The sequence below is a fragment of the Tauraco erythrolophus genome, chromosome 3 (genome assembly GCF_009769465.1).
Source record: "Tauraco erythrolophus isolate bTauEry1 chromosome 3, bTauEry1.pri, whole genome shotgun sequence".
In the NCBI taxonomy this organism is placed as follows: Eukaryota; Metazoa; Chordata; class Aves; order Musophagiformes; family Musophagidae; genus Tauraco; species Tauraco erythrolophus.
The window spans coordinates 77,279,683-77,307,674 of NC_141467.1; the positions used below are offsets into that span (position 1 = coordinate 77,279,683).

The following is a 27,992-nucleotide window of genomic DNA, read 5'->3' on the forward strand; positions in this document are numbered from 1 at the left end:
GAACCTGTAAACAGCAGGCATGGACTATAAATTACTTCCAAAAAGTTAAGTCATACCGCAGGTCCCCAGGAGCAAGTGAGCTGGGAGGAGGACCCATGTTCACGCTACCTTCCCGCTGTGTTTGCTTCAGCCATGCAGGGGACTGTGGACTGACTGAGGCACTTTAAGGCTTTCAGTTCCTCAAAGGCAGCCAGATTTCTAAAAGCCTTAAAGGGCTGTCACAGCTCCCATGAGAGATTTAGGAAGTCAGCTCCCATTGAGAACTGTGAGGGCCTGGAGAGGGTTGTGGATTTGGCCTTTGCATTTCCCATGGCAGAAGTGACTGCTTCATTTTGATCATCATTTCCTAGTCCCTGTTGTACCTTCCTTTGGAAAGACACTTTCTGTCACAGGGGATTTTTCCATTTATTAGTTTCATTTGTTCTTCCTTTGCTAATTTTTGCCCTACAAGGGCAGAAGACTGTGCTTGTAGAGCCCCAGACCCTAAATAACCCGAGTGCCCTGGCAGTGTGCACGTTGCCAGCCCAGAGGCTAGGCTAGGCACTGTCTGGTTGGGCTGGGACAGTGCCATGGGCTCTGCTTTCCAAATCCCATCTCACCAAGGTGAACACAGGGATGAGCTTTAGCCCAATGGGGTTTTTCCCTCCTATTGCTATAAGCTCTTCCCTGTGACTCTTCCGATTGCCGTAAGCCCTAGGGCAGCCATTCAGATGTACAAACTCCATCTGATGTGGCTCCTGCTATGGAAAGACTGCTTTGGTGTTCCTCCATGGAGCCCACAGGCATGTTTAACTGCTAGGAAAGGCTCACAGTCCTAACAAGAAGCCTGAAATTGGTGGGAGTGGAAGCTCTTTTGTTGCCCTCCAGCATTTGCTGGCAACTCTGCAAGACATGCTCCTCTTCTGCATCACAGCAACTTCTTTCACAGGCTGCAGACTCACCATTTGCCATTGTCTTTGGGCATGTAGGCTCCGAATATATACGTGTCATTGTTCACTATTTATGTGATATCTTTTCACTCACTGAAGTAACTATTCAACTCAAAAAGAGGGTATGTGTGTGGCTTTCCTTCATCAGATATGCTGTTGTCTATTGAAGTCATAAGTTATCCAAAATGTATCCTGGAGATTACTAGTGTTTTTGGAGCGAACGGGCTGGGGGATATCCCTTGGGCCTATTTTACACATAAAAACCATTTATTCAATAGAGAGGTGAATTTTACTGGCATAAATGTAGGAATGCAATTGTCACCTGAAGGAAGGCTTCTCTAAAACACCATGTAAATGTATTTCTAAATGTGCAAGTGCTACATGGGAAGATTCATTTTATTATTTATATTTTTGTCTGCCAGTCAGGAGTGTTTTGGCTCCAAGGAGGACAGGCAACTGCGCCTGGTTTTGAAGAAACCCTGCTTTTGAAAGACATCAGAGAAAATACACAAAAGCAAGCAAGGCTTGCAGAACAGCTTCTTTGAGATAACGTTGCCAAGGCAAACGCTGCTGAAGGTTGATTTGTCTGAGGGATGTACGGCTTCAGAGAAGTTTCTCTTTCGTGAATCATCCAGCCCCTGTTGCTTTGCCAGTGACGAGGATTGAAGCGTCTATCATAAAAGCTTCTGCTCAGCTGCTCTGAAGCACTTAAACCAGGCAGTATCTACCTGGGCACTCCGAGGGCAGTGAGGTGTGCCCCAGGGAGGCACTGCTGAAGATAACATAATGCAGCCTTTAAAATAAAACCCATTCTTGACACTTGAAAAAAAAACAACTGGCTAGGCAAACATGTCTTCAATTAAAGAGCACAAGGAGCACTTGTTAGGGGTTGGATCTGAGCTTCACCTGGGCACTGAGGAAGCACAGGAGTGTCTGAGTCCCCAGCTGCACTAGCAAAGCAGTTACGCTCATACAAAGTCAGAGAAATGCCCTGGAAAATCAGAACTTTTTCCAGTAAACATAACTGTATGAAGTCTATAAGTAACCGAATAGTTTCAAACTTGCTTGGGTTTTGCCAGCAACAAGCTCAGTGATGTGTCAGTCAATGTCAATAGCATTCAAAATGTTATGGAGAATAAATAGCGATGAAGTAAAAAGCAATGTCTGCTCTTGGATGATAAAATTTAAAGAAAATAGCTAAAGTGCCCAATCTGGCTGTTGGCAGATCATTGATTTTCCAGATTGATGTAAAACAAATGATCCTGAAGAACAGAGATAAATGGACAGATGTTTCAAGTTTTGTGTCCTACCTAGACTGTTCTATGAGTAAACTCATAATATGTTTATCTCAGAAAAGTTGCCAAAAATCACTAGTTTCTCGAGTATGTGTATAACTTGCATGCAAATCACCCTCCCAGCAAAGGTTAAAGCTGCAGCGGCAGTTCGATTAAACAATCTATTGTATCTATATGATATTGTATCTATATGATCTATATGAGCCAAAGGAAACAGCTGTGAAAAGAAGCTTGTTTCAACACACTCGATATTTGATATTCCTTCTCTGTAACCAGTGCCAAATGGCAGATGTATTTAGATTCTCAATTAGATAATCATGGCAGTTAGAATCATAGAATCATAGAATCATGTTCTGTCAAAGAAAATTGCCTACCTTCAACACAGTATTGTGCCATCTTGGTTTTTAGTACATGCTGACATTTTATTTTGATTGTAATGATGATTATCTCCAGCTACAATCTGTCTTTTCTTATTAAATGTTTCAAAATGTTTTTGTTGAAGCAGACATTCAATTTGTCCAATTTTGAAAACTCTTGAAGATTACATATTTGAAGACATATTCAAGTCAAAGAAATTATGAAATAAGAGCACATAAAAGAGTAAGAAAACTCCTCAGCTCTACTCTTCAAATCTACATGCTGTAGTACAACATGTCGTTACAGGATTCATATACTGCCTTTATAATAGATTCCTCACCACTATGAAATTAGGTGGCACTATGTTGTAGATTTGTCTGGTGCTTAGGACATCTTAGTCTTACCTTTTACAGTTGTTTAGTATCCTAGGAGTGATTCAGTATGTTACTGAAGGAGGAGAAAGAGCCACGTGTACTTAAATTTAGTGCTACCCAAAACAGAGTTGAAAAGTGTCAATCTCTGAAAATATTCTCTATGCGTCGTGCAAAGCCTCCATCAATTTAGCTGAATTATTACTTAACTACTGTTTAATCATTCCAGCTTCTTCTAAGTAAAAACAAGAGGTGGATCTACTTTCTTTGGCTTTTCTTTGCTGATTATCAATCTTGCATTTAAAACTCACTCAAATACACTAGTCAATGAGGAGCAAGTTGCTATAATTGTTTTAAGGGAGTTATGGATGTGCCTTATCCTGACCCATGCACTTCTTCTGAAGTCATGCCTGTACAGCAAAGAAAAGAGGAAACCTATTCTCCAGGACAGATGCAAATGTCAGCTGCTGCTGAGGGAACCCTGATGAAATCTCACAGACTTCTGTGGGGTCAGCTTTCCATTTATAAACTTTTCTTTCACTTTTTTGACATTGATTGGTTTCTTGCATCACCTTCTATACAACGTCATTCAAAGCTCCAGCAAGGATCTAGTTCATTTCAGCAACCAGAATTATCCTACATGTCTTCCTTTAATTGATTCCTCTCCTCAGCTTTGAATCATATACTTGTGAAAAAATTAGTTGTGCTGATCATCATATGTCATTTAAATCGTCACTGTGATGTGATCAGAGGCCAGAGTTAAGAGAGTCTAATACTCCTTGCAACTCAGAGTCCTGGTTTTTAAAAAGACAGCTTCGGTCTGCTACTGCTGTCACTGCAGCCACGACTATCCCGTGGGTGGGACAGGCTGTCCCAACTGTGACACATTTTATCCATTTCTGACATCACTAATCCCCCCCAAAAAGCACAGAAAATCTGCAGTATAGCACCTTCTCTGGGATTTTCAGACACACGTAAATGAGGCGAGATACAAATACGATCCCTGCTTCAACAAAATGCTGTAGTCTTTACTGGAATACCCTTTAGAAAGCATTCGTAGTTTTGCAGAGTTTGATCTAGCAAAAGGAGAGCAGAGCCTCAATTTGAGGTAGTAACACCCTGAAAATACCAGATTAATTAGTCTCTGCATAACACATCTCAGCTCAAGGATTTTGCCTCAGGTAGTCAAGGGCTTGCTACCATTAAAGCTAAATTAAGAAACAGATGAAACAGACTCCATTAAATAATGTATCAGAGATTGTATTAAGGACTCTCTACTCTTGAATTAATGTACGTCTCATTACTGTTCTTTTAAATGTTATCATATGGTACTTACCCTCCCTCTGAGTCCATTAGTCCTGTAGACACTTCCTAACTACATGGGCATGTTATTGATGAAGATCAGGATGCATGTGGTGATGATTGTTTTTGTCTTAAACAAATGAGAAGACCAGATACTTAGAAAATAAAAAGTCAAATTCTTCATAGTAGGCTTCACTATATATTGCATGGCCAATTCAAACTCCATCTGAAAATCCATCTGCGAATTTTGGCTGACCTCTTGTATATGTCCAAAACAGTTTTCTTGTTGCTAAATTTTGGTGTAATCTCCAGACAAATTACATGCGGGCAAACAGAAATGCATTATTTTCTGTGGTAAGAAAATGAACTGAAATTCTTTCCAGTGGAAGAGGACACAAAGCTGTCTAGCTAGTCCATGAAAGTTGAACTTTTTAAAACTTATTTTGTTAATTCCACACCAAATATAGACCTTTTGAGAAAGATGTGTTTTATAAAGAAAGAGAGAATCAAAATGCTGCAAACCAGTGCAATATATTGATTCGTGTCCTTAGAAGGGAGCCAGTGTCAGACCCCTGCTGCTGTTGAATTGTGCACCTGAACATCAGTCTCCCATGTAGGAGGCAGGGAGCAGAGGAAAGAAAGAGGAGGAAAAGGAAAGGGAAATGAGAAGATGGCTTTAGATAGCTGAAGACATTTTCATTGAATCAATGTGTTCCTTCAACAAATGTTTGGTTTTGCATTTCCCTGGATTTTCTCTGTACCCCTCAGTCTCAGGGTCACTGATCTTCCATGCAGAGGTGAGGACATGAGCAGGGAGCAAGTAGGAGGAGCGTGGGGCACTACAGGAAGAAGCTGCAGTGAATGAAGTCAGAGCAAAGACAGGATTGTATTGATGTATTTGTAATAGAAACTTACCAAATGCAAACTATCTTGGCTTGAAAGATGAGAAGAAGGAAGAATAACAGTCACCAGGCAAACTGAGAACTCCGATATAACAGCTGATGCATTTGACATCATGTTTTTTACATGTCTTGATCAAGTATGTAAAGTTTCTACATTTAATCTGAAGAGCTAGGGTTTTTTAATAGTATCCTCTTCTACTGTGTGAAGTAAACATGCAAAACCATGAATGAAACTAAGTCATTTTCATTTCTTCATTGTTTCAGATGATGGAAAACTGTCCTTTGATGAATTCAAAGCTTACTTTGCTGATGGAGTTCTGAGTGGAGAAGAGCTGCATGAACTTTTTCACACGATTGATACACACAATACTGAGTAAGTGTCCTCTTCTTACAATCAGAGTGCTGCTTTCTGTATCTGAGAATGGAAAAAAAGACATCAGGTTGACTTTAGAAAACAAATCTAAGAAGAAAGCTGCTTCACGGAAGCTAGACTCTGTGAAATGGTGCTAAACTGTACAAGCGAAGTGTTTCTAAACCTTGTAGAAATACCTGCATGTTCTAATAAATATGATTTGAGTACTGAGAACATAGGGTGGAAACTGGATACCTTCTCTGTTCCCCACCCAGGCTAGTAAGGAAAAGTCTGTGGCTTTCTTGAGGCTTAAATACGAGATCCTCAATTCATGACTCCTCTTCACTCATTCACTGCCTGAGACGAACACTTGGAGAAGATGCTGAGCAGGGAAAAAGTAAATGAAGCAATCAGAGCAAATTGCAGAAAAAGTCATCCTGTCTGGTTCTGGTATGGTAATTGTGTTGATGTTGTCACTTAGGCTCTTTGGACATCCTCATTACAGTTGGGCTTAACAAGGCCACAGGTCGAGAGTGTGAAGAACCTTACTTGCTGCTTTCAATAGAGCCAAACTTGTGCCATTGCGTGCTCTCTTAAGCTAGCTTTTCCTTATCTACATTCATTAAGGTGGATAGAAAACTGGATGAGGCCAGTCCCAGAGTGTGGTGATCAGTGACACGAAGTCTAGTTGGAGGCCAGTAACTAGTGCTGTACCCCGGGAGTCAATGCTGGGTCCAGTCCTACTTAACATCTTCATTAATGATGTGGATGATGTGGCACAGTGTGCCTCAGCAAGTTTACTGATGACACAAAACTGGAAGGAGTGTCTGAAGGTCATGCTGCCATCCAGAGTAAACTGGGGAAATGAGCTAACATGAGCTTCATGAATTTCAACAAAAGGTGCAAAGTCCTGCACCTGGGGAAGAACAATCCCATGCACAAATATGTACTGGGGCCCACCCAGCTGGAAAGCAGCTTGGCAGAAAAGGACACAGGGGTTCTGGTAGATACCAAGTTCAACATGCAAAGAGGACAGAACCAGGCTTTTTTCAGTTATGCCCAGTGACAGGATCAGGGGCAATGGGCACAAACTGAAACACAAGAGGTTCTTTCTGAGCATCAGGAAACACTTTTTCACCGTGACTGAGCACTGCCACAGGTAGCCCAGAGAGATCATGGAGTCTCCATCCTTGGAAATATTGAAAAGCCATCCGGACATGGTCCTGGGCAACTGGGTCCAGGTGGTCCTGCTTGAGCAGGAGGGTTTGGACCAGATGACCTTCAGAGGTCCCTTCCAACCTCAGCCATTCTCTGATTCTAAGACTGAAGAAGAGAATGAATTTCCTTTTTATTTTCTTTCTGGCCATCAGCAATTATTCACAGCAGATCTCCCATTTACTGTTAGTTAGGAGGGTGTTACTAAGCTAGTGGTTTTTAAATTGGAGTATTCCTGGCGTAGACAAGGTTCTGAGGAGAGGCTGTTTATTGCTCTTGCTAAGAGGTTATGAAGACATCACGTATCAATCATGGTGTGGGTTGTGATTCTGTTTACAAGGAGCAAGAGCACAGTAAGTCAAGGATTGCTTTTCTCAACTGCATACAGTGGAGCAATAAGTATTAAGATGCTATCACAGCCTTGCTCCCAGGTAGGCGCCGTGTAACAGGATCTTATTTCATCCAATGCCAAACTCCATTGTGTCTCTGGGGTTTTTTACCTCCCACAGGGAAAAAAACCAACACGCCGTGATTTTGTATTTCACCTACTTCGTAAACATCCAGACACCAACTCACAGTAAGATATTAGCAGCCTTGTTCCTCTGACACATGAATTTGGCCATCACCTTATTACTTTAGGACTCACCCATTAGCCCAGTTAGCTCTAAGCAGGCCTTTCCCCTTGGCCAGTTATTTCTGAAACTGACTCTCCTATGGCTTTTTCTCCCTTGGATATCTGTGTCACAGCATCGCACCCCTCCCTGTTCCCCTCTTCCTCAGCTTCTACTGCTCCTCTTCCACTAACACCCAGTTCTCATGACAGTTGTGTATCATCAGCCCCAAACACTGTCCTGAGCCCAAGCTCATCACCCTGGAGGCCTGCCGATGACCAGGCATGATGCTGGCCATTGACACGACAACTGTCCTTGCAGCAGAAGGCCTGGAAGTCCAGATGAGGGCTTTTTTGGGAACCATCTCAAAATTCATTCTTCTGAAGGAGCCTCTCTGAAGGCCTTGAGTGCTTGGAAGCTTGTCGATTTTTTTCCACCCTTATCGGCTAGTCTAACCAGTATATTCTCTCTCCTTGCAAATTTTGCCTATCTCCAATCTAGGTGGAATTATTAAACCATTTCAACTTTTCCAGAAATTGTGAAAAAAGAAATCAATTGAAGTCTGAAATCTGATCAATATTGTACAAGTGTATGCTAGGGAACATGTATGTGAGTTTATGATCATTTATTAACATCTTTCAGGATGATAAACAGAGAAGTTTTTTAAAATTTTCTAGGTTTTCATTAGCCAACATACAAATATTTTTTGTAAAAAAATCAACAATTAAATTAATTCAGATATTAACTATTCAAACTGTTGCTTATTTCAAGGCATTTAAACATACACTCTATATGCAGGACCACATTTCTTTGCTGTCTTAAGAGCTTGGTTGTTTTTTGTAAAGGTGTGTGAAGTACTTTTCATGAGCAGTATTGCCTGTGTGATTACATGGAGCCATGAAATGCCTGCAGTTAGGAATTTTCTTGTAGATCTGATCTCTGCAGTTCTGAAAGCATTCACATAGGCACCTAATTCATATAAACAGAGGAATATATCTCCTAGGAATAAATGCCTAAATAACTCTGTGAATTTGTTTTTTAGCTCTGATCTCACTTATGTTTCCGTAAATCAGGCATGACCTCCCCAGAATCATTAGATTTAAGCCAGCACAAAATGGAAGCAAGGAATTGCATTCCTAATCCCAAGGCCATCCTAAACCATCCAGCTAACCATCCAGTGTTGAAGCTCTTGGTACTAGGATGCAACAAAAATAGAGAAACAGAATATTGCTGTCTATATCAGACAACACAAGAGAAGCACCAATATAAACAGGTTATCTCTTATCATAAGAAAAGAAGAGATGACTTTCATTATTTCCCTGATTTCCCATATTTCCATAATTTGTCAAAAGTACTTATATTCTATAAATTCAAAGCAGAAGGTTACAGAAATACTGCTAAATAAGTAGGTACTGTGTACAGAAGAAATAAGTGTAACATTTTAACTTCTACAGGTTTCTTAAAATCAGTGGCAAAGACTGAGAAACAAGTATGATCTTGAACAAATACAATGCATGCAGTCTACCTAATCCTGGTAAAATGAATCCCGTTCTTCTTAGAACACCATAGGAATTTGTTTAGCAGATTAAGGGCCTTCACACAAATTTTTAAGCCAGAGTCAAAGACTCGTTTCAGAGCCAAAGACTCATTCCTATGGCTTTGGATTTCCTCATGTGTACCACGTGTCTGCATGAGAGTGATTTTATTTTATTATGCTTCCATTTATCTGCATTTTTCAGGGAGCATCCTGATAAGGGCAAATACCCTTGATGACTATGGCACAAAATTTCTGTCTGCCTCTCACTCTCATGAAATAAAAGCCAGACATATGGAAGTTAACATTGGTGAAAGTGACTTTAAGGTAATACTGTGTCATCATTTTATTAAAAGGTCAATTAAAAAAGCCCATTAAAAAGATAAGTGAAAAAATCCGAAGTGCAATCAGCCATTCAATATTCACCCCTCAGCAAGATTCAAAAAGGACATTCATGCTTTTAAGTTTCCTTAATAATCAGTTTCTTCTCCTCCTTGGAAGGAAGTCAATATGCTAACTTTCAGAATTGAGCTGTAGGTCAAATGGTTTGTCTTCTGAATATTAAAACCTTGGAGGGAAAATGTTGCTCAAGAGTTGATCGAGATGAAATCTGTTTGAAACGATCAATTTTTAATTGTATAGAATACTTGCAGACACTTATGTATTTATGTAATATTTGCATGGGAGTACAGCAACACAGCTATTCTTTTCATGCCACTAATTTTACTGAAGTTAGTACTTGTGAAACTGTTTGTATGGCCAGAAAGACTTAGAACTCATTTATGCTAATGTCTATGTCTGGTTTTATTCTCCTGCTGTACTGTCTCTCCTATGGAGTACTACTGCCTGGCGCAGATTGCAAACAGGAGAAATCTTTTGGGGTTTTCCACTCATTTACTGTGGAGAGCTGAGCAGTCTGAGCCATGCTATCCAGCATGACAGCCACAGAAGAGGAACACAGGCAGAAAGGTGGGAAAAACCAATTTCTGGTGTTTAGATGGTTTCTGCCAGTGCTAGAAACAAGCATCTAAAGCCTGAGGAGCAATGACTGCATCACGATGCACAAAGGCTAGGCAAGGAGCTTCGAAGGGGGCTTTCAGTCAGTAGGAAGGTGTCGGTGGGAACATGATTCGGAAGGGAGGCTGTTCCTGCAGTGACCTGCAGCAAGGCTGTGGCACAGCTACGGCCTTTGACTTAGGAGAAGGGTCGCTCGGGCAGCAGAGTAAGGCCAGCGAGGGCCAGGCACTCACAACTCCTGCTACAGCCCCACCAGGGAGTCTTCAGAGCCCAGGCAGGCTAACCTTTGAGTCCTACTATCCAACAGAAAGCATAACTAAGCTCACTAACCTTCTATCCTCTTATCTTTCCAGCAATCTTGACACAGAAGAACTCTGCGGTAAGTTCCTTTTTGGGCAAGAATATAATCTATGCCTGCAGCAGCCCTGTGCAAGCGAACATATTGTGTGATATGATTTTTTTTTTCCTGTTTAATCTTTGTAGCTCAAACAGAAAAGAATTTCCATTGAAAGAACTCTTGGGAGAATGCAGATGGCTTATAATCTTTTCAGACTCTGACATACATTACATGCAGAAATTACTTTGAAAATATTTTTCCTCATCAATACTTCACATTCTGTGAGCTTCAAAATCTGTTCTGATGTAAAGATAGATAACTTTTATCTTATTTCCCTTTCATGTGAGATATATTTTTTCTAGCTAGTTCATCACTTTCAAAGGTAGGAGTGTTCTGGCAATTTTGAAAAAGATTGTAATTTTGGTATACCACTGGAGGAAAGTTCATTACTTGGCTCTAACTTGATCCAGCAAGAACAGTAGTTTGACAAGTTCTGTCATCCTTCATCACAAAAAAAACTCCTGCAAGGCCTAAAGTTTGGCCCAGTTACCCATTTCTGTGCCCCATTCTGAGCTGTGAGTCATTTCCCCAAAACCGTGTTTGCTCTCCAGCTGATCTTACAGCACCTCATTTAGGAGCACTGCTTGCAGCAGAAAACAACCCACAGAAAATTTATGCAAATCCTCCCACAAAATGTCAAAAAACAGTTATGCTTGTCAAAACCAGCCTATTTCTGAGGGAAAGATAGTAGCCTGATAAATTTTCCAATGGTCAACAATGCTGAAGACCTATAAAAGCTTAAAATACTACCAACTTGAATGCCAGCTCATTTATTCACCTGCAGGCTAAGAGCCCACTGTGGCTTATAAATACATGACAAGACACTCAGCTGAAGTGAATTGGGCTAGTTGAGAATCTGGCCAAAATTATCGAAAACTGGCCAAGGAAGACAGAGGATTTTGTTCCACAAAGGATTTAGTGCTGTTGGTGTTGCACTGGAGGCTTACAGGGTTGCTCACCCACCAGTCATCTCAGGCTAGCCAGAGGGCTGAGGGGGTCTCAGCCCAGGACTGGCTCTGTTTACAATCTGTTTTGATTAGACATGGGCTGCTTCAGCTGCCTTTGAAATCTTTCATACATTGCTGCTAATGTGTTTCTCATCAGTGAATCTGATACTGAGTTTACTCGACACATGTTTAAGCTTGTGATTATACAGCTATTTCTGAGTTATCTCAGTTCTCCTCAGAAAAGATGCTTCACTTCCAGGATACTAATTAACAATATATTTTCATTCTAAAACATTTCACTCAGCCTCTCACCGCACCAGGTTATGTCTCAGTGCTCCAGAAACCTTAGGCTTTCATGATTGCTCTGAGAAGTTCATGCTGACCTCTTAAAAGCCTCAGAGTATTGCTATTTATTATTTCAAAAAGCTCCTATCTAATCTTGTTCTTCCTGTCTGCCATTTAGATGTTGTTTTTCAAGTGATCTGATGTCTAAATGTCTTGTCTAACACAGTCTCTAACTTTAACATAATCTCTTTCTTTCTTTCTTTCTTTGGTCACGGTTTTCCAGGTTTGTCTCCTCCTCTCGCTGTAATCCCTCCGATTGAGTTATGCCCCCTGATTTTACAGCAGCTCTTTCTGTTAAAACATCCTTTGCTTTGAGCAAGGACATACTGCAGTTGATGTTATTTCCATGATTTTTGTTAAAAGTATTTTGCATGCATTGCATTTGCCGAAAATATAATCACAGTACCTGGGACTAGAAGTTTATCTGGCCAACTCATGGTCTCATCATTTCTCAGAGAGAAATAACTGGTCTCAGCTGACCCTGACTCACACTAGTCCCCGCTTGATCTTATCTCCTATGAGGGCTTTACCAGAATCATTCATTTTTGTATCAATATAATCAGATTTAGTATATACACATAAAAACTTCATTTCCTGCTAGTACCTGTACAGTAAACCATTACACTGAAAATCCAGTTTGGAAAAAAATTGTAGATGATTTGAAAATACATGTTTCAGATCTCAAACTGATATTTTAAATTTTTGTCAATTTGGCAAATCATTTAGTGAAAGAAAATGTTTTGAATTGCTATTTTAAGTTCTCCAGGAATGATTTTGAAGGGAAATAATACAAAATTTTAAAATAAAAGAATCCTTCTCATTATAACTCTTGTTCATTTTATATATTTAGATAGTTAATCATACCATAACTGAATTCAGACTCGATAAAAATTATATTTAATGAAATATTGATTTTCCAGGTCGTTAACGGGTGACATGGGTTTTTTTCTTCTTTTAGAATATTTTTCCCAGCACTTGGGAGAGTATGAAAATGTTCTATCTGTCTTGGAAGACTTAAACATAACCATACTGAAGGCAATGGACAAAACAAAGAAAGTATGTAAAAATATTGTCATTTTCTTTACATTGTATATTTTGTTTGTTTGAACATGTATCCATAATTTTTCTTATCTAGAGTTATTGATTCATATTTAAGTTATTCCACACATACATGATTGTAGCAATAGTCCAGTAGGAAAAGTCTTGTCAAAATGTTTGAGTATCGAAGTGGTAAATTTCTGTCTGCAAAGTATTACAATTTGGATATAACCAAAATTGTCCTTTAAAATGATCTGAAAAATGTTCTTCATATTGTCGTACCAAGAGAGGGTTCCATGTCCCATGCCAAACATCCGTAAGTATTATCATTATATCAACATTTGGAAATAGTCTGACTTTGAAAAAATAATCTGAGTTTTTGAAGTAGAAAACGTGTTAGTAAAAGATGCTAATGACTTAAACTATATTAATGACAACCATTAAATTAGGTAGGCAAGAGTCATCTGGAGACATACTGGGGAGTTGTCTTTATGTTATTGCTAAATGTAGATTCCAGGATAGTTTAAAAAGATGAAAAAGGGCTGTAATATCTCTCCCCATGTTCCCTGAAGCTGAACCCCAGTACTTTCATGATTATAAAACCATCCTGTAGGCAGCAGCAGTGTGACCCAACTACTTAGTCCCAAAATATAGCTGGCCAATGTAAATCACTTGGAAATATTTCTGATAGTAACAATAGAAGACATAGAAATTTGGGTTGACTGAAACCTCCTGACCGAGAAGATTTCATTTCCTTTTCAGGCATTTTAAACAAAAGCAGTGCCCACAGAGTCAGTGAAGAGGAGGTGTTTGGGCTGTTGCCCACCAGCGCAGCAAGTGGAGGACATTCACTCTGGAGGGAGGAGAGGTTTCTCAGGAGGAGAAGCTCAGTTTCTCCATCTATCTGTCTGACAAGGGGATGTAACCGTGCTTCAGGACATGTCAGGTGGAGAGCCCACTTGGCACTCGATTCATTATGGTCATACCTGCTTGGATGTTCAGACCTGCTTGTTCATCCCCCATCCTAGCTAGATGTCTGATCAAAAGTGCATCAAGACACTGGGTGATATGCCCCTTATCCCTGGCTGTGCAGTTAAATATTCAGTGTAAGGTGGAACAGCTTCAAAAGGGAAAGCACAAACCAGGGATGGAGGTGAACCTAGATCCTCCAAACTCAGCTCCTGTCCCATACCACAAGGCTCTTCACCGGAAGGCGAGCCATCAACAATGGAAATTTCAGCCAGAAGTATTTAGTGAGATCCTGTGGGGGGGAAAACCTGATTTTTTCAGTCAATCAATGGGGAGAAAGCTGTTCTTCCCTAGCGAAGCTGTTATATTTGGCATTCAGGTGTTTCCAAGAGTGCAATACTTATACGTCTTACATAAACTGCCAAAATAAGAACCTGAAAGTGTAGCTTATTTATTTAGAGCCTGAGCCAGTAAGCTGAATGTTTCTCTGTTCATGCTGTGCATCTTCCACTCCTAATGAAGTGAATGTGCACTGACTCACTGCCTCATTGGGCTGGATGCTGAAAAGCAACAGATTCATTTATTCTAGCTATGCATAATTTAAAAAAAAAATAGCCATGTGTATAAACTACTGCTAAAGGGCAGGACATGTTGTCTGATAACTACCAGATGTAAATAGAACACAACATTTAAGAATTACTTCAGAAGTTAATTACAGAAGAGGAATCCCAGTAAACTAATCAGAGTTGTGAGAAGGAAGCATTGGCCTGACTAGAAAATGGATAAGAAAATCTGGAATATTATTAAGTGTTTCATTTGTCTGCTTGAAGAAGCCATCTAAAAAAAAACCCCCACCCAAAAACAAACAAAAAAACCTCCCACGATTTCTTTGAGTCTTATTTTTCTGACTGAAGATCATAGAATCATAGAATCGTTAGGGCTGGAAGGGACCTTCAAAGGTCATCTAGTCCAACCCCCCTGCAAGGAACAGGGATATCTCCAACTAGATCAGGTTGCTCAGGGCCTCATCCAACCTGGCCTTGAACGTCTCCAGGGATGGAGCATCCACCACCTCTCTGGGCAACCTGTTCCAGTGTTCTACAACTCTCGTGGTAAAAAAATTTTTCCTAATATCCAACCTGAATCTACCTCCCTCTATTTTAAAACCATTACCCCTTGCCCTATCACAACTGGCCCTCCTGAACAGCCTCTCCCCATCTTTCTTGTAGGCCCCCTTGAGGTACTGGAAGACCGCTATAAGGTCACCCCGGAGCCTCCTTTTCTCCAGGCTGAACAGCCCCAACTCTTTCAGCCTGTCCTCATAGGAAAGGTGCTCCAGCCCTCTTATCATCTTCGTGGCCCTCCTCTGGACCCTCTCCAATTGGTCCATGTCCTTCTTATGTTGGGGACTCCAGAACTGGACGCAATACTCCAAGTGAGGTCTCACGAGGGCAGAGTAGAGGGGGAGAATCACCTCCCTCGACCTGCTGGCCACGCTCCTCTTGATGCAGCCCAGGACGCGGTTGGCCTTCTGGGCCACAAGAGCACATTGCTGGCTCATATTGAGCTTCTCGTCCACCAGTACTCCCAAGTCCTTCTCCTCAGGGCTGCTCTCGATCCATTCTCCGCCCAGTCTGTATTTGTGCCTGGGATTGCCATGACCCAGATGTAGGACCTTGCACTTGGCCTGGTTAAACTTCATGAGGTTGGTACGGGCCCACCTCTCCAGCCTGTCGAGGTCCCTCTGGATGGCATCCCTCCCTTCCAGCGTGTCGACAGCACCACACAGCTTGGTGTCATCGGCAAACTTGCTGAGGGTGCACTCCATGCCACTGTCCACGTCACTGACAAAGATGTTGAAGAGGGCCGGGCCCAACACGGACCCCTGAGGGACGCCACTCGTGACCGGTCTCCACTTGGACATCGAGCCGTTGACCACTACTCTCTGAGTGCGGCCATTGAGCCAATTCCTTATCCATCGAGTGGTCCATCCATCAAACCCATGCCTCTCTAGAGAGAAGAATGTCGTGCAGGACAGTGTCAAAAGCTTTGCACAAGTCCAGGTAGATGATATCTGTTGGTCGACCCTTGTCCACCGATGCTGTCACCCCATCGTAAAAGGCCACCAAGTTGGTCAGGCACGATCTGCCTTTGGTGAAGCCATGTTGGCTGTCACCCACCACCTCCTTGCTCTCCATGTGCCTTAGCATGGTTCCCAGGAGAATCTGCTCCATGACCTTGCCAGGCACAGAGGTGAGGCTGACCGGCCTGTAGTTGCCCGGGTCCTCCTTGTTTCCCTTTTTAAAAATGGGGGTTATGTTCCCTCTCTTCCAGTCATCGGGGACCTCGCCAGACCGCCACGACTTCTCAAATACAATGGCCAGCGGCTTGGCAACTTCATCCGCCAGTTCCTTCAGGACCCGCGGATGGATCTCATCAGGTCCCATCAGGACTTGTGCACCTTCAAGTTCCTCAGATGTTCCCGAACCTGCTCTTCAAGTACAGTGGGCGGTGGTTCATCCTCACAGTCCCTGCTAGTTCTTTCCACAGCTTGGGTGGTAAGACAAGAGGCTTTATCAGTGAAGACTGAGGCAAAAAATTCATTGAGTACCTCAGCCTTCTCTAGGTCCCAGGTAACCAGAGCACCAGTATCCTTCCGGAGGGGGCCTACATTCTCTTTGGACTTCCTTTTGTCCCCTACATACCTATAGAAGCATTTCTTATTGCTTTTTATATCCCTTGCCAAATTCAATTCCTTCAGGGCTTTAGCCTTCCTCACCTGATCCCTGGTCACTCATACAGCTTCTCTGTATTCCTCCCAGGCTATCTGTCTCCGCTTCCACCCTCTATAGGCTAACCTCTTCATTTTCAGTTGGTCCAGGAGCTCCTTGCTCATCCACGCGGGCTTCCTGGTCTTTTTGCCCGACTTGTTCTTCGTCGGGATGCACCTCTGCTGAGCTTGGAGGAGGTGCTCCTTGAATGTAGACCAACTTTCCTGGGCCCCTAGTCCCTCCAGGGCCGCCTCCCACGGCACTTTGCCCATCAGGTCCTTGAAGAGGTCGAAGTCCGCCTTCTTGAAGTCTAGGGTACAGAGCTTGCTGAATGGTTTCCTTGCTGCCCCATGGATCTTGAACTCCACTGTGTCGTGGTCAAGATTCAAGCTTAATGGATTTTCTCTCTTTCAGGAATATCACAGCTTATTATTCGTTAGAGGTGGCAGAACTAGAGCAAGGCTAACACTGGAAAAAATACTTTTAGTTCCAATTAATATACACACTGTGTGAATGCAGTCAAACAAAAATGTGTCCTTAAGTATTCTGAAATAGAGCGTTCTACCAGGGTATGCCCAGCAACTACAGCTTTGTATGGAAATCAAATTCTCAATTCAAACTTGGGATTTTTCGCAACAGGAGCTCAGTTCTCAGGAAACAGATGGGTTATGTGACCTGACTACCTGACAAATCCTTGGAGTGCAAACAGTAGAATTTCCATCTTAGATAGTCCAAGCTTTACTGAAGTCTAAAATGTGGAATATATCCACCTAAATTCAGAGCTGGGGGTGCAGGAAAAGCTAGTTAGAGTTTGAGACAGCATGGATGAATGATGTTCATTGCCAGTGACACACACTAGATGTGATGTAACTCCTAGCTCAATTTGACTCCTCAGCTCAAATAAGCAAGTACTCAGAAAAGATGGTCTGGTTATGAATCGCCTTTAGCATGTATGCAGAGCAAGGCTTGGGTTTCTCCTCCTAGTACGGAATAAAACTTTGTCACTGCTCTGCCTTTGCAGCCACCTGGTCCCTTGAGTAGTCACTGAGTAATGGGAGCATTTATTACTATCTCCCAAGCCATCATCTAGTTGGAAAATTCATATATAGAGAAAAAAAGCTCAGAATTGAAGACCTACACTTTGACAGCTACAAAGACATGGTGTATCTACAGTGGCTGAGCCAGCTTCCAATGACCAGGACCAAATTTCCAAGGACCAGATTCTTCTGTTAAAAAACGAAAGTAAAAGATTCTCAGATTGAACCTGAACTCTACTCTGCAGAGCATGGGGCTCATTACGGACCCAGTCCTCAGAGTTGCTGTGAGCTTTCCATCCTCTCTAACTTTTTGTGGATTTAAGAAAACTCAGGGCCTCTAACTATCAGTCTCTGCTAAACTTTGCCAGAGTGCATGCCACTTCAGGTAGGCAGCTCATTCAATCTTAGATATTTGGGTGGGAAAAGGAGCAACTTGGTACTCCACTCATTTTATTTATCCAGTTTAGAGTCAGATAAACAATCACCACTCAGTTCTTCCTATAGAAAATCCCTGCTTTCCTACCAATTCATGCTGCCCATGTTCGGTAGGTACTTTGCATGAGAGGCAGCTGCGGAATTGGAGTCCTAGAAAAATTGTTCAGCTTCAGTTTCCAAGGAAACCTCAGAGAGGGAAGAAATGTCAATCTTCAACGAAAAGCTGAACAGTGGATCAAAATGTCTGAAAAATCTAAATACCTAATCTGTAAACCTTCCTTATCCCAGATATAAACACAACCAGAAATCTAAAACCCCCTAAATTTAGTTTAATGTACTTTCCTTTACTTTTTGGTGTACATCAATCTAAGTTGGATAACACCAAAGTGTGTGGCATTATTTGACTCATATCTGTAAATCTAGTACAAAAGTGTGCCCCAAGTAGCTTTTGTACATGAAATAGATTTGACTCTTCGTGCTATCTTGTTTCAGTTTTGAAAATCACATGCATTAATGAAAAAATACCTTGAGTTTTGTTTACAAATGTTCCAAACCTGTTCATCCTGCAGTCAGAAAGATCTCTCATCCAGAGCTACTGGAGTTTGGCTTGGCAACATACTCCTAGATTTAAATCAAGATCAACCAAATTGTCTCCATCACTCCAAATTATTTCCACATGTAGATATTTTTAACCCAACAGATTAGCAGTTAACTGACTTCTGCAAGTTAATTGCAGCATAATTTCTGTGTCTTTTATTGCCCTTTGTGGTTTGAAAGGGCTGCCAGTACAGCTTTCCTGAACTGAGAAAGCCCTCAGTGGTGTAGGAGTGGTTCATGCTCTGTTGCTTGAAGGGAAGGTGCCGAGCTAAAAATACAGAAAAATAGATTATAGCAAGGAACATCGTTCAGCAGGGAAAAGACTGAGTTGCATTTGCGAGCAACATAGTTTTTATACAAAAGACATCTTACCAAAGGATGCTGGGGAAGCTACAGCCCTTCTGTTTTGGTGCTGGACTCTTGTGTTGTATCCATAAACAAGGATGGGAAACACATATCTGAGGACTTTTAGAGGGACTTGTGGCATTTGCTATCTGATAATTTCTATCTTTAGGATGGAGAATCTGCACGAGCTGCTTTTACAGGAATGGTTAGGACAGATAATTCATTGATGTCAGTTGTTTTTCTTGTACCTGCCAGGTTGATATTTTCCTAATCAAAGTACAAGCTGGGATAGTTCTGTTTATCTTGTTTCTTCTTCACCTTATATACAAGAAGCATTAAAAATTCAAGACTCAACAAAACTTTACAAATGTATCAGAAGGCTTGTTTCTTCTCCCTGACATCTTTTATAACGAAACACAGAAGCACATTTCATTAGAATATTTAATCTTAACTTTTTTATTACCCAAATAAACATAACATTTTCAGCAAGCTGCATTTTTATTACATTCTGTAGCTCATAGTCACATATAAATACAACGAGGAGAAACTTTGCAACCTGCAGCACAGAAAATAAAATGTCACTGAGTAATGATATAGATAGATAAAAATAGATGAGGTTTTTTAAGGTGATTGACATCTTGGTTCTATTGACTTGTAAATACTGAAAATCAGAAACTGTTTACAGACTAAAGAACATGTCTTCCGTAAGTTATCAAGCCGTAAAATTTGTCAGCCATTCAGTAAGAACAAGTTTTGGTCTATCATTTTTATTTCTGGTATTGCTATAGTTTATTGCAGATACAACCTGCTCGTGGTGGTGAACTATTCTGTACCCAGTAAACTTTCAAAAACTCGTTTAATCACCAAAAATGTAATCTTCATATGAAAAGAGGTTGGCAATACAGAAGTATTCAGGGGTTTAAAGAGGCATCTAGTGGTATTTTAGAAAACCTGGAGTGTTCAAGGATGTCCAAGATGTCTGCATAGGCCTGACAGATAGCCCATAGGACCTCCAGGAGACCCAGGGGCAGGAGGAGACCCCCCGCTTCTGGGGCAGAAGTTGGAAACCAGCTGGGTCTCTGTAGGGCACCAGACTTCAGTTTAGGTACCTGAATAGTTCTGAGGTCTCTGAAAGGTTTTTCCCAAGGAACAGTCTCACAGAGGAAGAGTTGGCAATGGCTTACTCTGATCCGACAGTGCCTCTTATCAAAGCCATAGCACTCCCCTCTCCTCCTGCCTCTTGCCTTCCCTTTTGCCAACAGCACGGTGTCATTTTCCAGCCAGGACTGATCCTCACGTGTCCCCACCGGCACCATCACTGGCACCCACAGAGTGAAAGCTGACGGCAGAGGGCTGGGAGGGAAGCAGGGACCATTTCGGATTATTTTAAATCCCCTGCATCCCAGGGCAGTTTATGCTGCAGCGTTGGGGAAAGTCTAACCACAGCTGGCTGGTGGCCAAGTGATGGTGCCAGGGAGATTTCAGGATGGGCCATGCTTCCTGCTCTCTCCATGGTTTCAGTGACTGTTGGGTTGAGGCTCACCTGGACCATTAGACTGTCACAGAGCTGACAATGGTCTTGACATAGAGCCTACGTTACTCTTACTGGAGCGACAACTAAAATTCAGACTTTTTGAGCTGGCACATCGGCGAAATGATGGGAATTGGGATTGGCTGAGAGCAACTGAGCCTGGCACAGATGCTCCCTCAGGAGAATGGCATCAAGGGCCCATGAAGTTGTTTCTTTTTCCTTGCAAATGGAGGCCACCCTGTGAGCTGTCTCAAAAGTGACTCAAGACCACCATACCTGTTACAAAAGTGATCTGAACTGCGGCAACAGAAAAGCTTCAAATCTAATTTTCTTCTTAGGTTGCATTGATTATATTTATTAGATCATATATCTTAATTTCAAGAGGAAATAATGCAAAAGATTCTATTCTTTTTTGTTTGAAAAAAGTAAAATGAAACTCGCTTTTATAGTTAACAGTGCTTATAAGAAGAAACTTTGATCACTGAGTAAGAGTGGAGCATGACCCTATATAACTTTATATCTGAAGCATAAATCCAATAACTATAACACAACAGCAGCCTCCTGGATGGACCTGAGTAGGACTTTTGTGCAGCCAATAGAAAGCATTTATGAAGAGCAAAATGAGAAATCTAAATCTAAAGGGAACATCAAAATAACCAAGGACTGTCAGCACAGTAGGATATTGTTTAAACAAATATTGAAGATCCTCCCTTAATCTGTTCCTCTATGTCATCTATTCATCATCCTTATTTCATTGTTCTCATTCCATTTCCTCACATCTCTTCTTCCTCAAAAGTACAGCAAGATCTTTCTTCATAGAATCATAGAATCATAGAATGGGTAGGGTTGGAAGGGACCTCAAAGATCATCTAGTTCCAATCCCCCTGCCATTGGCAGGGAAATCTTCCACTACACCAGGTTACCCAAAGCCTCATCCAACCTGGCCTTGAACACTTCCAGGGATGAGGCATCCACAACTTCTCTGGGCAACCTGTTCCAGTACCTCACCACCCTCAATGTAAAGAATTTTTTTCTTATATCTAATCTAAATCTGCCCTCTCTCAGTTTAAAGCCATTGCCCCTTGTCCTATCACTACACGACCTTGTAAAAAGTCCCTCTCCAGCTTTCCTGTAGGCCCCCTTTAGGTACTGGAAGGCTGCTAGAAGGTCTTCCCGGAGCCTTCTCTTCTCCAGGCTGAACAGCCCCAACTCTCTCAGCCTGTCTTCATAGCAGAGGTGCTCCAGCCCTCGGATCATCTTCGTGGCCCTCCTCTGGACTCGTTCCAGTAGCTCCATGTCCTTCTTTTGTTGGGGACTCCAGAGCTGAATGCAGTATTCCAGGTGGGGTCTCATGAGAGCAGAGTAGAGGGGCAGAATCATCTCCCTCGACCTGCTGGCCACACTCCTTTTGATATAGCCCAGGATACGGTTGGCTTTCTGGGCTGCCAGCACACATTGCCAGCTCATGTTGAGCTTCTCATCCACCAGCACTCCCAAGTCCTTTTCCTCAGGGCTGCTCTCAATCCATTCTCCGCCCAGGCTGTACTTGTGCATGGGATTGCCCCGACCCACGTGCAGGACCTTGCACTTGGCCTTGTTGAACTTCATTAGGTTCTCACAGGCCCATCTCTCCAGCCTGTCAAGGTCCCTCTGGATGGCACCCCTTCCCTCCAGTGTGTCCACAACACCACACAACTTGGTGTCATCTGCAAACTTGCTGAGGGTGCACTCAATCCCACTTCTGTAGATGAAAGCCAGAAAGTGCTTCGACTAAAATAGTTAATGTACACTTTTTTTCAAAATTGAATCAAGAGAGAGATGACCTCTGAGTTCACGGTTCTCCTGTAAATAGAGGGGCACAGTTCTTCTTTTGGAGACAAAAATACTGTACACTTCCATGGAGAAGAATGTCAGGCAAACATGGGAAATGACGGATGGGACACTGCAAGATTTCTCCTTTTCAAACTCTGTAAAGTCTCATGTTCTTTGCTTTGGAGGGACTTTCTTCCCTCCTTTGCAACTATTTTATGAGGAACGTCAAATGATCTGTCTGTGATAGCTGGGACCATACTTGGTGAGCTAGCAAACACTACTTAAGCAGCAGTAACCACGACTGGTTTATACCCAGCATTTAAATACACAAAACATAAACACAGTAAGTTTAGGATGGAAACGAAAGATAATTCGTATTCAATAGAGCAATCAAGTTCTGGAATACCCTTCCAAGCATTCAGGAGCTAAAAAAGCCTAACTGCTTTTTACATGTTGGTTGCAAAGACATGGAAAGGGGAGCACGTGGTGTGCATCAGCAACATGCTGGATTCAGTGACTGACACAGCATGTCTAATTCTTTGCTCCTAAGAAATCATTCATTTTTCTGCTTTGCTAAAAAAAAAAACAAACCCAAAGCTAAGTGAAGTCAATGCAGCCTTGTTATTACTGGAAAACTTCTTGAATAGCTCCTAAAAATAGGAGCCAGTCAAAATAAGAGAGAAGAATACGGGAGCTGAAAGAGGAACACAGGGACATGTGATTTAGTTACTGATGGTGCATTTATAGTAATTATGTAAATCACTGCACTCTGGAAGGTTGATTCTCATTATAAACCAGAATATCTAATTTTTTTTAATTGCGTATTTGAGTAATAGCAACAGTAGTGATTATGTAAATTATATTGCAAAACAAAATAACTGAAAAAAAAGCTAGACAAGCATATGTCAACATCAGAGTTCCACAACTAACATTCTATTTGAGCAAAAATGAAGCTTTAAATTACGTTTTTGTTGTTGTTTTCTCAAAATTAGTGTTAAATTGGCTAGCACAACCTTTTGCACATGATTAGAGTTTATTAACAGTTTCCACAGATTCTAGTTTTGTTCTGTTTGAAATCGCACCTTTACAATCCACCTTTTGCAGAATGAGTGTAATGAATAGCTGCTGCCAAAGAATTACTCAGTCTATCCTGATTATTAATTTTCATGCATTGGCTTTGAATCCAGTCCATTTATTCCTTGCAATTCATCACTAAGTGTTTTTCAGGTCATCATCAGTCGAAAATACCATAGCCATCTCCCATCTTGATGTTTTAAAGTGGACAAAATATCCAGATTCCACTGGAAATTAAAAGCCAGAACAAAAAGGAGTTTTTCATTTATTATTCCTTATAAAGAAATAGAAATCTCTTCAGGATGAAGATTACATAAAACACTGAAGGCAGACAGATGAAGTTCAAGAGATAAACAGCACCAGAGGTACATACTACAGTATGCAATGATTGATACTTAATATTGTAAGCCAACTGACAAAAGTACTGAAATCTAATATATTTCTTAACTGCATATGGTTAATTCTTCCTGTGTATTTGATTGCTTCAGGCTGTCTCTTAATGACAGTTAACTCTATTGCACTAGTTTAATTGGACATATATTGTATCTCCTTCCATTACAGTAAGTAGGGGTCTTGATTCTCATGGAGCTCTTCCCTAAGCTCCCAGCCCTTCTGAGAGATTTCTGAGTTATTTTTTGTCCCAGTCAGGTTTAGTTTTCTTGCCCCAAGCAAGTGAACACAGGTATCTCCCTCCTTCCTCATCTCAAGGAGCTGCTCTTCTGATAAGTGGATTAACACGGTGTCAGGTGCCCCAAAGGGAGAGGATCAGGGCTGGCATCAGGGCTCGAAAGGATCAAGAGAGTGGCTGAACCTGTGGTAGCATGAGATATGGACTCTTGTAGGAGATAACTAAGCCCTGCCTCCTCCACCTCTATAAAAGGAGAACCTCCTCTGCACCTTTTAAGATAGCCATAAGACAGTTTAAGACCACAGTGACCTTTTCCACGGGGAAATCACTAATTACGTGTACTTTCAGTTGCATTAATGGAAATTCAAATCTTAGCTGCTCACAAAGGTCGCAGTTGTCTCTTGATGAGGAAGATGTGGAAAATTACCCTCATTCACTCACAATCAGTAAAACTAACAAGCAGAATGATATGTTAACATAGACTTATTTCATCTGGACTGCCCAAATTGCTGTGCAGTATAATGTATATGCTAATGAATGGTAATTTAAAGCTAATGACATTCAAGAAACAGGACATTTTTCTAGTTTATGTACAGATGCCATCAGTGGGTCCCATTATTAATTGATGCTGCAGTATACTGACAATACAAATGCTGGACACAACTGTTAAGCTGATTCTACCACAATATGCACTTAATAAATTGATACACATTATTCTTAATTCAGAATTAACATTTTCTTTCTTCAAGTGAAGTCTTGTACTAATGTGCCTTTAGCAAAATGCAAATGAAGACACTTTTCTGTAGGCAGTAGACTGCTGGAACAATAACAAAGTGGCTGGTAATACCTCATTGCTGAGAGCTGGAATTGAAGTTTAAATTGAACTGTAACGGACAATCTTTTTCCCTCCATGACTTAAATTAAAATAATGATCATAATTTATATATGCAGAATACCTTCTTCTGTGATCTTCAAATAATTTTAGAAGGACGAGTAGTAGTTATTTTTCAGCGGGCAATTCAACATTGCTGTGAGCTCAGAATTGCTGGCCTCAGAGCCATTATTTAAGAAAAAAAAATTGAGTAGCCATTTGCCCAACTGAGTGTATTAAGAGAACTAATAATTCCTCACAGAACAATTGTAAGCATCTATATTTGGGTAAAATATATGTAAGGAAAGAGTCTTTGGTAATTCTAGGCTCTCCTAGATGATGTTATCATCCTGCCTGGCTTGCCCATCTTTACAAAAAAGCTCTGTGTACCTGATAAGGTAGCTCTAAGACATATTTAAAGATCACAAGAATCTTTTCCACAGGGAAGACTTTATAGGACTTAGGGGACAACAGAACAGGTAGAAAAAATTCTAAATCCTGGTGCAGTGCACAAACCTGCAGTAGTTCTGATAAAAAAAAAAAAACAAACAAACAAACAAACAACAACTTAATAACTTTCAGATGCAGGAAAGCATTTCTGAAGGAGTCAAAAAGCAGTCAGCCTCAGACAGTAGCAAGTATTACATAGTTAATGTTTATATGATCCCCCACCAGCGAGAGCCCACCTGAACAGTTTGCAAAATGAAACAGTATTGATGCACATTTTAAGTTGTAATTCAGCATGCCAGTATCAGATTTACCATGACTATGAGCAGAAAGCTATATGGAGGTATCTGTAGTGTTTACTTTTTGGATGCCCAGAATTTTAAAACACTTTTATTATCCTCCTCTTGTGAGATCACTTTAGTATCCAAAAACTTAGAAGAAATGGTCAATTCTGTCATGTTTTGTTCACTTATTTCCAAGAGCACTGGCAAAAGCTGAAAAATGAACACATATCCTGGATTTCTGCTGCAGGGTTTTATTTAGCTGCCCACGCTACTCAGATTCACACACGTTGTTCTAACATGCCACAGAGAATCAAAATTTTTAGAAATTAAATTATCTCTGTCAGGTGCACCAAAGTGTTACATCATTTACAGTGCAGACAAGTTAGAGGAAGAAAAAACAAATCAGCTTTCCTATTGCATAAGACTTAGTATTCACAAAGGTTGCCATAAATGTTATTTATAGGACTGATGTGAGTCTCAGGTATTCACTCAAAATGTAGACAGACAATCTCCCATCAGTATCTATTTTTAAAATGTATAAATAAGAAATTATTTGCTATCTATTTTAAAAATGTATAAATAAGAAATTATCTGCTGGAGAGTGGCTCACACCTGATTAATCTGAAGACAGAAGAAGTAAATATAGAAGACTGTGAAGCTCCTGGCTACATAAGTAACTTCTGATGATTCATGGGTGGTTTAACATCTGAGATTTCTGTAGTAGAAGTCTTCTAACAAGAATTAACTTCTATATTGTGAATAGATTGCTCTCATTTGAGAGCAAAATAAATTCAAAGCTATTATCTTACAATCTTTTATTTTACATTTAAATTTAAAAGCATCACGTATTTGTATTCTAATTACAAACATGTGCATGCAAAAATTCTAAGAGAAGTCTGAAAGTCGAAAGGGCATTTCAGCTGTAATTCACATTGGGAACAACAGGCAACAACTTAAAAATATTGATATGCATTGCCAAAAATACTCAAATGGTTTTTTAGCTAGAGTAGGAGTTAACACCATGCAAATGACAAGTTTTCTTTAAAGCCTGGAAATAACACACCATCATCTATCTTCAGATGTGGAGACTAAAGAAATCCTTCATTCAATGCACCTCATATTTTACAAAACCCCAAAGGCTTTCGAGAGCAGCTGAGTGGGTTTTCTGAACAGATAGGCAGACTTAGGGCATACGAAAAATGGATACCAGTGCACTTTCATCAGAGTAGGAGCCAACATTCATTCAGAGTTTAAGAGATAGAAGTCTATTTTCCTTCTCTGTTCCTGATGAGAGCTCTACATGGTAAGCAGAAGCTCTAGGGGTCTGCTCTGTCCTCCCTATTACATTTATTAATGACAAAACAACAGGGAGGGTGTTTATATTATTGTATGGGTGACTCTCCTCACACAGCATTACTTGCATGTCACTGCAGAACTGGGTTTTGCAGATCTGGGCTTGCCAGAAACATTAAAGTTGACCCCATCCATGGAAATATGATTCATTGGGCCAGGGAGAGAGAAGGTATAAGAATATATTTCTGAAATTATCTACACAAGATAGGCATAAATATTTTTTAACACATGAAATATATTGGAAATGTCATTGCACAAAGAACCATTACAGACTGCTAACTATAGGTGCAAACCTTTCTAATAACCAAGCTCTAACTCAAAGAATATTTAGATGCATTTCATGTAATTGTGAAATATATAGATGTATGGTTTCAAAAGCAATTAAACAAATTAAAGGAACAAAAATCAGTTGAAGACAGTTAAATTCAGAAGGCAACCTCTCTGGTACAGGCAGTCCTTCAGCCAAACTGCTGGTGGAATTTTCCAGGGCAGTATCACTAAGTATGTGCCTTGCTCAAAGACTATTCCCATAATCGATGTCAGAGAGAGGCCAGTGGGCTGGATAAACATCTTTTCCCAAGAGTGGATCTGAATAAAAACTTTAAATTCATTTCTGCTGTTGTCAATCGTATCTTGGCTTTTCCATACTTCGGAAGTAATATGGTACTGCCATCAACTGGAGTTAAGAAACGTAAGGAAAAGGGGCTTTTTGAGTAGAAACTATGCTGTGCCACTGTGTACCTGGGCCTCTCTCAGCCTGGGTGTGATCAGTGTCTATACCTGGAAATTCAGAGGTCTTTTTGTCCAGAAACATAAAGGTTGCTTATGTCGTTTGCATGTATAAGCACAAAAACACCCACACCGCTTCTTTTCTGAATTAAGTCTGAATCTTCCCTCTCATATTTCTAACCTAGCAGGCAAACCCTTACCCTTTTTTTCTCATGTAAATTTTAGGACTATCAAGAAGCTTCTAATTTGGAGCAGTTTGTGACTCGCTTTCTTTTGAAGGAAACACTGAACCAGCTTCAGTCCCTCCAGAGCTCCCTGGAGTGTGCCATGGAAACCACAGAGGAGCAGACTCGGCAGGAGAGGTGAGCAAACCTTCTGCCCAGCTGCAGTGAAGGGGGTGAGGAGTGGGATCATAGTGAACCTCCAAGACCATTTTACATTTCACCCAACAACCTGATGTAGGGAATTAGAGGAGAAGTAAGGATACACTTTTTATT

General features: G+C 41.0%; 1 protein-coding gene across 1 annotated transcript in view; it reads left to right on the plus strand.

Moving 5' to 3' along the window:
- NECAB1 (N-terminal EF-hand calcium binding protein 1) overlaps window positions 1–27,992 on the plus strand; it is a 58,750-nt gene that overhangs the window by 11,094 nt on the left and 19,664 nt on the right. The window contains exons 3-6 of the mRNA XM_086609328.1: window positions 5,421–5,529; window positions 10,239–10,264; window positions 12,533–12,630; window positions 27,721–27,857. Of these exons, the coding sequence (XP_086465454.1) occupies window positions 5,421–5,529; window positions 10,239–10,264; window positions 12,533–12,630; window positions 27,721–27,857 (370 nt within the window). The remainder of the gene's footprint in view (window positions 1–5,420; window positions 5,530–10,238; window positions 10,265–12,532; window positions 12,631–27,720; window positions 27,858–27,992) is intronic.